At 38.9% G+C, this 16,449-nt stretch overlaps 1 protein-coding gene across 1 annotated transcript in view; it reads right to left on the bottom strand.

Annotated features, from left to right (window-relative positions):
• FMN2 (formin 2) overlaps window positions 1–16,449 on the bottom strand; it is a 246,295-nt gene that overhangs the window by 196,337 nt on the left and 33,509 nt on the right. Inside the window, exon 3 of the mRNA XM_090044786.1 lies at window positions 579–726. Within this exon, the coding sequence (XP_089900912.1) occupies window positions 579–726 (148 nt within the window). The remainder of the gene's footprint in view (window positions 1–578; window positions 727–16,449) is intronic.

Below are 16,449 nucleotides of genomic sequence, written 5' to 3'. Positions count from 1 at the left end.
AGTTTAAATACATGTTTTTAGCCAATGTTTAATAAGAATAATGAATTAATTAAATCAACACTTAAAAAAAATCCCATCAGAACAGTTGGTATAGTAACCCCACAACACTTGAAACCCATTGAACTCCTAAACAAAAGCTCCCCCTGGTAGCAGAGGGAACTTGAGAATGGATCTGAAATTATAAGAACAGCCTGTTCTGAACCCAAAGAAAAAAGGTTACTTTAGTCTGTCTAATAACCTTCAGAATAGCATGCAACCTTTAAGAGTAGTCTATACCCCAAAGGGAAGATTGCTGCAGGTCATGGCTGGACGGGATGTAAACCAAAGAATAAATTATACATAGACAAGTCTGATGTGTTACAGTGCACATCTTGGTGTTTAATGAAAACCAAACCCACACATATGCTTTAAGTCAAATTCACAGAAGATATCACTTCTACCTTTATGCCAAAATTGTCAAACAGATATCAGAAAGTTAGGTTACTAAGCAAGCAGTTAGACTTTCCATAGTTTTGAGAATACAGTAGCTGCTGAAGTTAAAATAAAGTATTTTGTTCTGCTAAATTTAAAAGTCATACCTGCTTCAGTGTATTTGACTCTCTGCTCTTCATCTGGAGGCTTAGGCGGTGGCCACACAGACGGTACTCTCCTTGGAAATCTGCCTTCTATGTAATCTGGTGAATGTGTGGGTTGGCTAACTGCAGCCCAAGTATACAGCTGATCTTGCTGTGGTTTAAAAAAAGAAGGATAAGGAAAGAAAAAGAAAAAAAAATAGTTGAGAAGTTCATTGTATGAAAGAACTAAAGCAAGTTCAGAAATGTCAGAAAAACTGTTTCTAACATAAATAGTTCATTATCCATTCCTAAAGCAACACAAACATCTTGATTTTACAAGCTTTACCTCATGATGAATCTTTTGCCTAAATCAAAGAAAAAGAAAAAAAAGAAAAGAAAAAAATATTCCCAAGAAGTGCATAAAAAAAATTTTGTTACTCCCTTTTTCCCTGAAGACACACCAACTCTAATCCATCATGATCACACCTCTAAATACAGGTTCAATCCAAGGATTCAGGTAAGGAAAATACTTTGTAAAATCCTTAAGCGTAGCAAAGAATGTATATGCAAGGGGTAAGAGAAGGCAGACATACTTTAATTTGTCCAGTCTTTGCTCTTTGTAGTACTGTTGATCTGTTTTCCCCATTTACTTTTTCATCTTAATAGGAAAGAGAACAGAAATTTTCTTTTGAAAGTGAAATTCACTATTCCACAACTCAGGACAGATGGGATGTACAGACCTTCACTCTCCCAGGAGAATCTCCCAGTAAAATCCCATGGCTTCTCCTGAGATACCACTGACTCTCCCAGGAGAAATTAATGTATTGACAATAGAAGGCGGCATGTTTTTTTTTAATATGCACACCAATACCAAGTGAGCTCAGTGAATCAGAGCAAACAAACCCAAGAAACATTAGTGCAGCTGTCACTGTCACTTTCTATAACACTGTGAAGCGTACTGGCAACAACTATACAACTAGCCAAGGTACTGATCTAGAAAAATCTAATACACTGGAAAAACTATCATTAGGATAAATGTTAAGATAAAACATGAAACCTCAACATTAGCAACAAGATAAAAAAAAAGTACTCATATATAAAATGACATATTTGAGCTTATTTCTCAGTATTCAACATCATAGTGGTTTATTGCTTTTTATCTTTTGCTAGTATTATATTACTAAATTTGAAACTGCTTCTTTACCAGGTTGTCATAGTTCGCTAATCTAAATGTCTAAGATTGTAAATGATATATTATAATCTTATAAAATTCCCTACAGTTCATCATAAACATGTTAAAAATTAATGTCGGACAGGGGGAATTAATACAACTTTTGCATACTTCTAATTGGATATTACATCTTCCCTCGGCCAATATATATGATGCCTAAAAGAACATGAATCTGACAAGAGAACAATGATGGAAGCTTATTAAAAACTGTAACAGTATCAGAGACAAAGCAAATGAATCAGTTTACAGAGAAAAAGGGTATCCCCTTCTAGTTTCTGTGAAAGAAAATAGAATGCATTAGACTTCTCCAGAATGGGGAAAGGAATCAAAAGACTGACACGCATGCAAAAAATAAAGTAAAATAAAAAGTTCAAAACAAGGATCATTTTTTAGCCTCAAATCGTATTAGGCTAGCCAGATTTGAACTTGACGCTTGATCCCACCTCTTTCCTGAGATTTTGTTAGTCATGCATCTCATTTGCTAACTTGCTGCACATCTGCATCCAGCTGATTGGGCCAATCTGGTTCTTTCACTTATTAGACCCCCACCTACAAACTCTTTCATCTTGTGCACTAGTCTGTTAGGTTCCCTAGTTTGTTGTGGGGAGGAGGGGAAAGAGTTCTTCTGTTTACCATGGATCAGGGATTGCTCTTCTCTGTAAGGTAATTAAGAAAAACAGGAGGATAACATTGTACAACATAATAAAAAATTCCAAAACTGAGATAAAAAAAACAAACAAAAAACCTAAAGAGGAAAAATAAAAGACACACACACTTCAGAAAGTAACAGCAAACTTCAAAATAAAACCATTTTGTGTACAATGATCATGTACTGGACCATCTTTCTTTTCTACATAGTCATAAATAAATGGGTGCATTCAACTATGCTGCCAGTCTTTCCCACTGCTGTGTAGTTTCTCAATCATTGCACATGGTTTTATTTTGAAGTAACTGTTATTTTCTGAAACACCCTCTCCCAAGGAGAGAAGCCAGAACAAAAAACTTTTGGCTCAGGCAGGCTGATCTGCTTTCATTACCATTAGGTTACATGTAAACTATAATTTAAGCAATGGCAGGAAAGAGGCTTGATTTTTTCTTAGAAGTTCTTCCCAGTTATATGAACACAAAATGATTAGACTGGGAGGATTAGATGGATATAAAGCATAAGCCTGGAGTCCAACAGCAGGTGATATTTTGGTGTTTATTTAAGAAAGCAAAAAGGGAAAGAAATATGAAAAAGCCTCCTAAAGATATTTCAAGTAAAACTTCCTAAAACATAGCACAAGTTGTTAACAATAAATAAATAAATTGTAAAATAAAAAAGAATTTTTGAATTATAAAAGATGCAAGAAAATTAAAAATTCTCAGTATACCTGGAAACTATATTATTAATGAGCTTTCTTAGTGAGTAATACAATGTGAAGTATCTCTGTATTCATTTCTGTATTTTATAATTAACATAATGTGACCTGGTTAGAGGCTTCTGGCTCAGGATGTGAATTATTTTTTAGCATATTCTATCACATGCTTTCATTTTCATAATTCAGCCTAGGTGACATTGGGTGATGAGTTTCAACCAGGCAAAACAGTTATGCTCTTCTCAAAACAGCAATTTTAAATGTCATACCATCTCAGGGAACTTTTGCCATATTTGGAGAAACTGCTGTATCAAGCTCGCATGTAACAAGATATGTAATTACATCAAAATACTCTATACTCCCCAGTGGAATACCAAACATGGAAAAAAAGAACGTGGGACTGAAACAGCCCTTGTAAGTGTCTAGGTTTTTATTGCTTCACACCTTCACTGGACAAGATAAAAGTTTATTCTCCATCCCCATGCTTTTCAAAGGCTGACTAAGCAATTGAATTTCCTCAGTCACTAAAGATGCTTCCAGATTTGATTTTCTTGGCCCCCTCTGTCTTTAGTTTCTTAATAGTTAATTCAATGGTCTGTCTTTTTCAAAGAAACAGCATGTGAATTAAGTGGCATTCACATAGTCACTGAAAACCTTTGAAGAAACAGCTATTTAGTTCAGTGATTAGTACCAAACTTAATAATGCTGCTACATAGTAAGCCACCATAAAAGTTAACAGAAAATTTTTCCACATTTGCCTTTTTTACAAGCCTATACAAACATGTGAATTTTTATATTCTATCATCTCGTTCGGAACAACTTAATTTCAGAAGGCAATTTCTGGCCTCCCTTGTCTATGCTACATTACATTTTATAAGCACAGCTGATAAAATCTCTTACCATGATCAAACTTGGAGAAGTTTTGGAGTTTCCACTTCATCCTGCTCAGAATCAGCTACTTGCAAATAAGTAGCATAAGAAAAGAATATAATAGGAAAAGAAAATAATAATCCACCCTTTGAATCATGCTATTCTTTATTCTTTTGCAGACTTCATTTCTAAGGAGACACATGGCAAGCTAACTTCTCTAAAAGCTCAGCATGACTGAATTTAATGTCAGGAACAGAATCCCTGCTTGCTTATGCAGTCATTCCCTCTGCTTTTGTTAAACTGCAGAATGCTTACACATGGGTGAGGCAAGCAGTCTGCAGAATCTAAGGATAGCTTGTGTCAGTGTCTGATCAATAAACATTTAGTGGCTCTATTACCTTTTATAGATGCCACTGCTCAGAATTATTCCAGCACTTTCAAATCTGCAGTTCAAATCTCTCCCCTTCCTGTCCCCCCGAGTCTAATGGTGAAGTTGATGTCTCTATGCTTAAGCCAGCCTTTAGCTCATTATCACTGATGACAGCTACAACAAAGTGGGGGGGGGGATAAATTAATGCTACAAAAAAATTGTCACAAAAGAATTGTTCCTTAAAGCGCCTGAACAACAATAAAAACCCTATACACAGACTCAAAATAACAGTGGTTTCTGTTGGTTTTTCTTATGACATGTAGGAATCAAAGAACAGAAAAGGTATGATTCTATGCAGCAGTTATGCACTCATTACCACGCACTTGCATCTTTTGTTGACTGTCAGATAGGGATACACTGAAAGATTGAGGACAAGGAAATCTATCATCTGAAATAGTTAAAAAAATAAAAATAAATGTATAAGCTGTGTGGATGTGTAACTGAAATCAATTTATAAAGGCCTGTCCAAACTGGTTGCTAAAAGCCTAAGTCAGCAACACAAGCCCTAAAAAAAAATCTTAACTGATGCCTTTATGATGCATTTGGATAACAGTCAAGAAAAAAAAAGTTTAAGGACTAGACTGTATGCCATGGGAAGAGAAGGAAAATACAGTGCAGAAGCATATTTGTCCTAGCAGTAATAGGCTTAAGTCTTCTAACCTCAGCACCTCCTAAGACAGAGGCATCCAAACTATACTTACACCAATGTGAACTTCTCTACAGACACCACCTTACCTACATCAGTTTCAAGTAACACTGGAATTGTGTTATATTTCTGTATGCAGCCCCACTTCATATGGGGCTAACACGGGTGACTGGTGCCTCCCGAGTTGGGGGGACACTTGCCCCGCCAGCAGCCAGTCAGTGACTGGGGGGAGGGAGGATGTCCCCCCACAGCCAATCATGCCAATCACTTCTGGCTAATCACACTGACCTGAAAGTGCCAGCGGCATGCCTGAAAGTACCAGCGGTGCTTTTCCTGTTGCCCCCACACTAGTGCTCCTGCCTGCCCCCCGCCCATCGCTTAAATGGGGAAAGCTGGCTGTCAGGGGGTGCACGTGCACCCCCTATGCATCATCACTGATCACTAAAGAAAACTGTTCAAGAACTATGACTGCATTCAAAGTTCCCTGAACAGAGGAGGAACAGCAAGAGTTGGGATAAGCACAAATGCTCCTTGTACCATCTTCTATATTTGTATGGGGCTATATCCAATACAGCCTTCTGTCACAAGGTAGGAAAAAAGGTACCAGGTCTGGTACAGACTATACCAGGTGTGCTTGTATGTATACATTGGAAATGTTAAATTTAGGAATTTTCTTCTTTTTTTTAATTTTTTTTTTTATATATATCATATCAGCAATATATGAACTATGCATTATATACATCTGTTACAATAAAGATGAAAAGAAAAAAAAGAGGATGTAAGAGGGAGGCATAGAAAAAGAAAAGTATACAAGGACTATTTTTTTTATTACCCAAGTAATCTAAGAATTTTCTCCAAATAACAGTAAACTTTCCTTAGCAGTTAAGCCTGATAAATAGGGCTCTCTCCAGAGATAACAGTTGTGCCATTTCATAGCACCAGATTTCATTCTTTGGAGATGTCCTACTCTTCCAATGCAGTCATATAATTTTGCATGTGGCTAATAAAGCTCAGTGTAAGAGTGTAATCTAGGTGTAATTCAGTTTGAATTCTTTAGGGATGTACCCAAGAATACACATACATGCCAAAGGTATCAGTACTGTGTTTAAACTATGTTAACTCAAATTAGAATTTCTTTCCAAAAAGAAATGACAATAAGGCATAACCAAAACACATGACTAAGCACTGCCTACAGTGCATCACATCTCTATCATGTCTGTCTGAAGACCTTTAAGAGTGTTATGTATAAGTTGTTACATTGGCCCAGGAATTGCAGGATGGAAAAGCAGATCTGTAGGCAAGGTTCTGCTTTCTGAATAAACAAGCTTGTTTATAAATAAACAACTTCTATAAAGTTTACCTTCTTGGTCTTTTGATAACAACACATGGTACTCAGAGTAGGGTATGAAGACAGACAAAAAACGGAGCATCTCAGAATTCCAGAGGGGCTAAAGCTGTCCAGTAATGCAGGAGAAAACTGGAAGAAATTTAAGCAGAGCTTCACCATATATCTGACAGCTAGTGGAGCTACAGAGAAGGAAGATTAATTTAAAGTAACTATTTTGTTTAAATATAGCAGGCCCAGAAGCTTTGTCTCTATAATAGTCTACAACTGTCAGAAGCAGAACAGAAAATCTATAACAGAAATAAAAAGTTTTAGGAATATTGTATAGTCAAACAAAATGAAACCTTAGAATGGTATAATCTACACATGAGTTGGCAGAAAGAATGAGACACAATAGAGAAATTTGTCGAAGACCTCAGATTGCTGAGTCAGACATGCAACTTTGGAGGCCTAAAAGAGTCTGTGATTAGAGACTAAATAGTATTGTGTATAAGGAATACAAACCTCAGGAAAAGACTACCAGAAGATCCTGAACTTAATTTGGAAAAGGCAGTTAAAATGTGCTAAGTGGCTGAAATAACAAATGCCAAGCTGCAGAAGGTGGATTAAAAAACAGAACAATTGAACTAGATAGGATTACAAGACTGCAAAAACTTAAGGCAACACATACACAATACAGAAAGGAGGACCTCACTATGAAGCAGGCAAGCTGAGGCCAAAGAAAATTGTTTAAAATACAATGGTCAGCTGCAGATGCTCGGGGGGGGGGGAAGGGGGGTACCACAAATCCATGCTATGCCCTGCATTTGGTAACTGCTGCAACAGATGCACAAGATTCAATCACTTCGTAAGAGTTTGTAGAAAGGAACAGGATGCAACACAAAAGAAACAGCAGGTACATCCCTCTGTGCAATGAGGAAAAGGAAGAATCCCTCATTGGCGCAATGCAAGACAGTTAATTCTTCTGAGGATTGGACAATCACCCTGGACACCAATGAACTAATGGTGACTTTTAAATTAGATACAGGGGCAGAAGTCAAAGTAATACCAAAACACATTATTAAAAAAATGAGAACTAAACCTGTGTACTATGAAAATAAGAAAGTGAGACTTAGAGCACAGAATGGGCACATGATTGCATTCAAGAGTGTTTGTGCACTGCACGTTAGATACAAGGATGATGTAGTAAACATTCAGTTTGTAACAGTCCCAGGAATGCTAATATCAATTATTGGGTTGTGAATATGTAAAACTCTAGGGTTGATTAAGAGAATAGATGCCATTGAGGGACTAGAAAGCAAGAACATAGAAGAACAGTTTTATGATGTGTTTCAAGGTATAGGGAAACTGTCAATTGAATGCAAGATAGAATTAAGAAAACCTTCAAGCTGAGGTGATGGACAAGTCCCACACAGCAAGGAAGATCATGGGGGCCATGATCCAGGAGGTTTATGAAGTGAAGTTGATAGGCTCAAAGCAGTTTGTAAATTCCCTTTGAGGATCAGGCCTGAGATGATGGAGACAGGTAGTTGGGTGTTCTTGTCTTTGATAGATTTTCAGTGTGCACGCATTCTGGTACATAGCTGTTACTAGCACATCTGCTGTTTCACACCCCACTCCACCTTAACACACGACATGAGTTTTGCTTGTCAGCAGCTTGAGGTGCAGTTTCCCAGAAATCCCTCCACCTATCTCCTTGAAACTTGGAAAAGCTTCATGGCCTCAGCAGGGGCTACCATGTCTGATGTTTTCACCCTCCTGTGCCTTCACATTTAGAAATGAGCTGTGCTCTGAACAATTTAAAGTGAGGTATCCCATAAACCCCTACACCTAACTCCTTGAAACTTACCAGGCTTTGTGGACTCAGGAGGGGCTACCTTTCCTGCTGTTTTCATTTGAATCAAGCAAAAAATGACAAAGTTATAGGCATGTTTGTGATTCCCCATTATAGCCTATGGGTGAAACATTGAAACGTGTTGAAACAGCGAAACAAAACACTATCCCTTCAAAACAGTGAAATGGAAGTCAAAATGAAATGGTGCTGTTCTACACAGGCCTACAGCATATGCATCTAGGGCACTCTCTAAGTCTGAGTGTCTATATGCACAAATTGAGAAAGAAAGTTTAGCTTTGGTATATGGCTGTAAGGAGTTCCATATATTCACCTACGGGAAGCCTGTGATAGCTGAAACTGATCATAAACCTTTGGTAACCATAGCAAAGAAAGGGTTATCAGACATGCCACCCAAATTAGAGGTACTTTTCTTTCAACTACAAATGTAGAACCTAGACATACAGTACATGCCATGAGAACATCTATTTATTGAAGATACATTGTCCAGAGCATATGACACAATGGAAAATGACAAAATGCAGAGCCACTGGCGGGAATATTTGAACGCTCATGGCGCACGGGTCAAGTCCCGGAGGACTGGAAAAGGGCCAATGTGGTTCCCATTTTCAAGAAGGGGAGGAAGGAGGACCCGGGTAACTATAGGCCAGTCAGTCTCACCTCCATCCTTGGCAAAATCTTTGACAAAATCATCAAGGCTCACATTTGTGAGAGCCCGGCAGGACAAATTATGCTGAGGGGAAACCAGCACGGGTTCGTGGCAGGCAGATCGTGCCTGACCAATCTAGTCTCTTTTTATGACCAGGTCACAAAACGCCTCGACGCAGGAGGAGGGGTGGATGTCATATACTTGGACTTCAGGAAGGCCTTTGATACGGTATCCCACCCCATACTGGTGAACAAGTTAAGGGGCTGTGACTTGGATGACTGCACAGTCTGGTGGGTGGAGAATTGGCTGGAGGGTCGCACCCAGAGAGTCGTGGTGGATGGGTCGGTTTCGACCTGGAAGAGTGTGGGCAGTGGGGTCCCGCAGGGCTCGGTGCTTGAACCGATACTCTTTAATGTCTTCGTCAGCGACTTGGATGAGGGGGTGAAATGTACTCTGTCCAAGTTTGCAGATGACACTAAGCTATGGGGCGAAGTGGACACGCCGGAGGGCAGGGAACAGCTGCAAGCAGACCTGGACAGGTTAGACAAGTGGGCAGAAAACAACAGAATGCAGTTCAACAAGGAGAAATGCAAAGTGCTGCATCTAGGGAGGAAAAATGTCCAGCACACCTACAGCCTAGGAAATGACCTGCTGGGTGGCACGGAAGTGGAAAGGGATCTTGGAGTCCTAGTGGACTCCAAGATGAACATGAGTCGGCAGTGTGACGAAACCATCAGAAAAGCCAATGGCGCTTTATCGTGCATCAGCAGATGCATGACAAATAGGTCCAAGGAGGTGATACTTCCCCTCTATCGGGTGCTGGTCAGACTGCAGCTGGAGTACTGCGTGCAATTCTGGGCGCCGCACTTCAAGAAGGATGCGGATAACCTGGAGAGGGTCCAGAGAAGGGCCACTCGTATGGTTAAGGGCCTGCAGGCCAAGCCCTATGAGGAGAGATTAGAGAAACTGGACCTTTTCAGCCTCCGCAAGAGAAGGTTGAGAGGCGACCTGGTGGCTGCCTATAAGTTCATCAGGGGGGCACAGAAGGGAATTGGTGAGTATTTATTCACCAAGGTGCCCCCGGGGGTTACAAGAAATAATGGCCACAAGCTAGAAGAGAGCAGATTTAGATTGGATATTAGGAGGAACTTCTTCACAGTTCGAGTGGCCAAGGTCTGGAATGGGCTCCCAAGGGAGGTGGTGCTCTCCCCTACCCTGGGGGTATTCAAGAGAAGGTTGGATGTGTATCTAGCTGGGGTAATGTAGGCCCAGCACTCTTTCCTGCTTATGCAGGGGGTCGGACTCGATGATCTATTGAGGTCCCTTCCGACCCTAGCATCTATGAATCTATGAAAATTCCAGACTCAGACATAGTACATGTTAATTTAATTAAAAGAGTGATTCCTGTCACAGATAAGATGTGGGCATTAATTGCAGAAGCTACTGCTCAGGACACCACATTGCAGAAAGTGGTAACAGCTATTTGTGCTGGTTGACCTAGAAAACATACACTTAGCCCCTACTCTCAGTTTAAGGAAGAGCTGTCAGTACTGGTGGCATTTTTTCAAAGGCTCATGACTTGCTGTTTCAGAAGTGTTAAAGAAAGACATGTTGAACAGAATACTTGAGGGGCATCTAGACATTTAGAAATACAAGGAGAGCAAGGGGTGCACTATATTGGCCCAACATAAATGATGACATAGAAAATGCTGTAAAGGCTTGTACAACGTGCCTAAAGTACAGCTGAGTGCAAAGAAAAGAGCTCATGATGGTCATGGAGGAGCCCATAGCTCCTTAATACCAAGTGGGCATTGACTTATTCATACACACAGGAAAAATTATGTATTAGTGCTGACTTATTATTCTCACTATCCTGAAATTGTATTGTTAGAAAGCACAACAGCAAACCATGTTGTAACTCGCATTGAATCCATTTTTGCTAGATGTGGGATTCCACAAATTGTGAGAACAGAAAATGGACCTCAATTCAACTGTCTTGAGTTTAAAGAGTTTGCAAATAAATACAGATTCCGTCACAACACTTCAAGTCCTAAATACCCACAAACCAATAGTCTGGTGGAAAATGGAGTACTAATAGTGAAATTGTTGGAAAAAACTAGATTCCCACACCGATGTTTACCTGTCACTCTTAAATTACAGGGCAATGCCCATGAAATATGTATCGTCCCCAGCAGAAATGCTGTTTAACAGGAAACTCAAAACCAGGCTGCCAAATCTCGTGGATGATGCTTATCAGAAGGAAAAGCAAGACATGAAAACATTTTAAAAAACCCCACAAAAATGAGAAATTCAGACAAAATAGTACTGTGACAGGGGTTCCAGGGAGTTATCACAACTACACAACAAAGGTATGGTGCTGATTTCAGATGGATGAATGTGGAAACAAAAAGCACTAGTTTCCCATCAAGTAGTTCCCAGATCCTATAAAATAGTAACACCACATGGACAGTTGTTAAGGAACAGACAACACTAGCACCTCATAAAGGGGAGAAAGGAAGCAGGATCATGAGATTCAACAAAGGAAACGGAGATAACATCAAAGCAACAAGAAACAACAGAGTAAATTGAAAATGACACAGAAATAAAGACATCTGAACAAGGAAACCAAACAAGAACTGACTCAATAAGGATTGAGAATGCAGACACTGAGAAGATCACTTAGAGCTAAAAAGCCAACACAAAGACTAATAGAGACCTGTTAAAATGTGCTTTAGCTATGGGTTGAACTAAACTGCCAATGTCAGTATTATATAGGGATATGTTACATGTAACGGGGGAAGATGTCTGGATACCTTTAAGTGTTATGTCTAAGTTGATACATTGGCCATGGGCTCGCAGGAGGGAACAGCAGATGTGTAGAAAAGGTACTGCTCTCTGAATAAAAAAACCTTTATCATTCTATAAGCTTAACTGCTTGGTCTTTTGTAAACAACAGTCTGTACTGACAATATCTGTAAGTTACAAGGCAGATATCTTAATTCCATCAATTAGATGAGCAAAAACTTACTGCCTCATCCACTGAGGAGAGGGGCAATTTTTGAAATGTCTATAATATGTTAAAAAGAAAAACATAAAACAAGCTCTGAGAAAGTTGCAATTAAAAAACTGTTTCCTCCTTGATAACTCAAAATTGATTTTACATCCCTTAATGAAGTTCAGCAAAACGTTACAATATTCCTATTCTACATCAGAACAAATACAAAAGCTTTCAAAAGTATGCATGTGTACACACACACAGAAAACATACCCTGACCCTTCTTGACTTTGGAGATTCTGAGTCTCCTATACACTACGTACATGTTATATTTCCTTCCTGTCTGCTAAATCTTACCAGTTTATCAGTTTGGATAAACTGAAACTTTATTCTGGAAATAGTGATTCTGTAACAGCAACAGTAACTTAGCAATTTTTGTCAAGTAAAACTTATCAACATTATTAAAAGCGGGTAATGGGTGGGGGAAAGAAGCTGGAGGAAGAGAGAAAGTGGCTCAGATTTGTGAATAAAAAAGACTGCAGCACAATGGAAACATTGAAACCCTTCGAGACTGCTGATCACTGGAAAGCAGGGGAAGAGGTGGGTTCCAAGCACTTAAAGATGTTACTGGGTCCCTTTTAATTCAGTGCCCAGAACTTGTGCCCATATACCCCATCCTAGTTATGCTACTGCCTTTATTGCTCACTCATGATCATAATATAGAGTCAGGAGTCACCAGATGGCATTGTTACATAACCTTTCCAATTTATTTTTAATGTGCAAATACTATACTGTCCTTGAAGAAATGCTCTGCTGTTGTTCATTTTGTGATCGTTTCTTTGAGGAGAAATCGTGACAGGCAGCATCCATATTTCTATACAACATACCCAAAGTCTGGAAACATATTCAGTTCTTGGAGTGAAGTTGCTCCCCATGTATTCTGGTTGAAACTCCTAAAAAGGGGGATTGCCTACATGCTGTTTGACCAGTTTTGTTCAAAGACTGGTACAAAGAGCACAAGTAAAATTATACCAAAAAAAATCCTGTTTCTCAATTTCTGTCCTAATTGTAGAATAACTTGCAAAGCCCCACTATTAGCTCCTAGTCAGCAGAATGCTAAGAGCACCGTTTCACTTTTAAGTATCTGCACAGTCACAACGATGCAGAAGATAGAGAAAAGTTATTTTCATGCAGTTTCCTATTTCTGCAACCAAACAATGTTTTGCTTTCGGATTTATCAGGAAGCATTTTCTCATGGTACACTACCAGTTTTTCTACCATAACCTAAAAAAGAGACATATCTATCCTAAGTTGGCAAACATTCCTTACATATAAATGATTATAATGAGAACAGCAGTATAGGGCCAGGTACAGTAAGGGTAGATCCAAGATTATCCTTTTACTATTTCACACTTATTTTAAAATGGGAAGATCTTTAATACATCAAGAAAACCTTACTTTGAAAAACACAGTAATCGCAAAACTTGAAGGAAGCACTGTGATACAAGTTTGCAAAACTAATACTATGACAACAGGACAGAATAACCAAATACAGCTGAATGTTTCAGTATGAGGCAGCAGCAAATCTTAAAGCAGCTTATCTTTGAGATTTTTTTGTGGTAATAGTTTACCCAAAGTAGTTGCATCTGCAGCACGGAATAAATTAAACTCCCTAAAAAAAACAAAACAAAAAAAAAGAAAATTTTTTAATTCATTTGCAATGGTTGCACACAGTGTTCTCAGGGACACTTTCCAGACTTTGGGTATGTACATAATGTTCTTAGGACCCAATTGATGACCATGCAGATTACTTGAAGCCACATAATCGTAGATCAGGTCCTATTCCCATAAATATTCACCGGTGCTGGGAACCTGAACTAAGCAAGTCAGGGTGGGGTGGGGAATATGAGTTGGTTTGGGGGAGGGCCTAGCAGGTCCTTGGTCAGGGATTGGCAGATCTACCTAGGTAGCTAATGGGTTTATAGGGGGAGGTTATCTGTCTGAGGTTGAGGTGGCTTTGGGGCTGCGGTGAGTGTCTAGGTTTTATCAGCCCTGTCCTGAATATGTACAGATGTTTGATAGATTGGGAAAACCCATCATCACTTAGTTCACTTCCTCAGGTGATTTAAAATGGCCCATGTGAACTAATTTAGTTTACCTCCTCAGGGGAACTAAGTTAGATCACATAGGCCATTTTTTGCCTGATCTAATCTCCCTGAACATCTGTGTAGATCAGCACTTAGATCAACCTAGTTAGGTCAGTCTAAATGAACATATGTACATACAATACCCTTTGTCTTCTTCAAAAACTCCTATATAAGGAACTTTAACAAAACAAAAAAAAACACACAAAGTTGCTCAAACAATTAGATGAAAACTCAAAATTATTTGAACAATAATATCTGTCTTATGGACAAAGAATAAATGGTTGTTCACGGTGGATTCTAAAAAAGAAAGAAACTAGATCATTGGGAAGAACTCATGCATGCTTCATTTTATATAGTCTGAATTGGCCAGCCTGCCATAGGTAGAGTAAAATTAAGAACTTGAAATTTACTTACTAAGAATAGTACATCTATAAGATGGTATTTACATTCTCCTCCCTCCCCCATCCTTCCCCAACTCTGTCCCATGTCTCCACTGTCATGGCAGTGCTCCATCGCACCATCTCCTGTCCTAATGTTTTTTTTAAGTACTCTGATTGGTTGTTTCAGTCAGCTAATCAGAGTGCAAATAAAGCAAGACAGACAGAGCCTTTTATAATATTAGAACAACAACTGATACAAAGAAAGGATAACATCCTTCTAACAAGCTGTCACACTTGCATTTCATAACCTTACTCATTTCATTTTTATGATAAAAATTGTATTGACTATATATTAGATTTAAATGTCTGAATTGCCTAAAGCATTTGAATTCTGAAGACAACTTCATTCTTAAGATTAGAGAGTTTAAAACAAATGGAAACAGGTTAAAGATGCAGTGTAAGACAGGCCAAAAAGGTTCAAACCACAGAAGAAAATGTAATGTAAAAGTGATCAGAAAGGAACTGGTACTTATTATACCATTTCTGACACTATTATGCCACAGTAGGGATGGCACTACATGCTACAGTAGGAACTTTACAGTTTTTTTACATTGAACGTATTGAACGTACAACTTTAGTCATCTGAGAGTTTATCATCTCAATGCTACTTTTGAAATAATACTGTCATTTAAATCTTTAAAGGATGGGGTAGAAGCCAATGTTGACACAGGTCCACACCACTCAAACATTTCACTTTTGACAGAATTCTGTCTAATTAATATGACTGATGCAGAATGTCGAGAATCTTGCTGAAATGAGATCTGCAATTTCTCTTATATCCATAGCCATAGCAATGAAGTTTGGTGCTCATGGCAAAGCCTGCAGTGCCTGAAGTGCCACCATGGAGAAGTCTCCCTTCCTCCGTCCCTGTGCCCCTATAAATGAGCCAATTGTGGCTCTGTCTCCTGCGCCACCCTGGCTGGGCAGCACCTGTTGACTCCCCTTCACTCCAGCACCTGGGGCAGTCACCCTGTTCCTCCCCCCCCCCCCCCAAAAAAAAAAAACCAACAAAACCCTGCTGCAGCACCTCTTATATCTGACTTCAATTTGGACTAGCAAAAAAAAGTAAGGATCAGCTGTAATATCTTACTTAACCATAGCTTATTTTCTTAAGCAGAATTAGAAAAGAACAGGAAAACTTAGGAAGCAGCTGCATAAATTTTAAAATAAAAGGAACTGAAGTTGTGAAGTGCCAGAAAACTGAGATGTCATTCCTTGTTATTCTGTCATTCAAGATAGATCAAACTGTGATTACACAGCATATTATCATGCAGAGGTTTAATTAAGGGAAATAATGGAAAGAGTCAATTGAAAAAAGAAGAATTAGAAATGTAGCTCAGTCACTACACTCTCTTCCCTTCCAGACCTTTTCCCTATATTTAAAGGAAAAAATGTTTTTCCTGTATTTAACGTTATATTCAAAAAATAAAATTGACGAAGGGAGAAAGGATGAACTGGGTTACCCAACTCTATGGTAGATACAAAAGAGTTTAGTATATACAAATACACTGTGAAAATACATAGAACAAAAGAACTCAGGGAAAAAAACAAAACACTCAGTATATTTTCTCTAACCACCTTCAGTAACCTTCACTCCTTGAAGCTCCAAGAGACAGATTCAAAACACCCCTTCAGAAGTGTCATTTTATGTCTCTTCTGACTCATATCCCTTATAACTTCCAGAGGGTCTACAGTTGTCCATTATAACTTTTAAATGCCAGTAGGTCATTAAACACCTATATAAATGAAATCTATTATTCTGGAGGCTAGATCTGTTGGCCTTTGCCATAGGCAGGCAATTATTTTTGGTGGAGGGCTGCTTAATGAGTTTTGGTGAGCTGTTGAGGTCTGCATGGATAGTCCCACCCTTTGACAGTTGCCTCACCCCCTTTTTACCACTTTGAGCCTGGAAGTTCCACCCCCTAACCCCCT

Source organism: Crocodylus siamensis, chromosome 1 (assembly GCF_052110815.1).
Source record: "Crocodylus siamensis isolate JL-2025a chromosome 1, ASM5211081v1, whole genome shotgun sequence".
Taxonomy (NCBI): Eukaryota; Metazoa; Chordata; order Crocodylia; family Crocodylidae; genus Crocodylus; species Crocodylus siamensis.
This window is presented reverse-complemented; position numbering and strand designations above follow the sequence as displayed.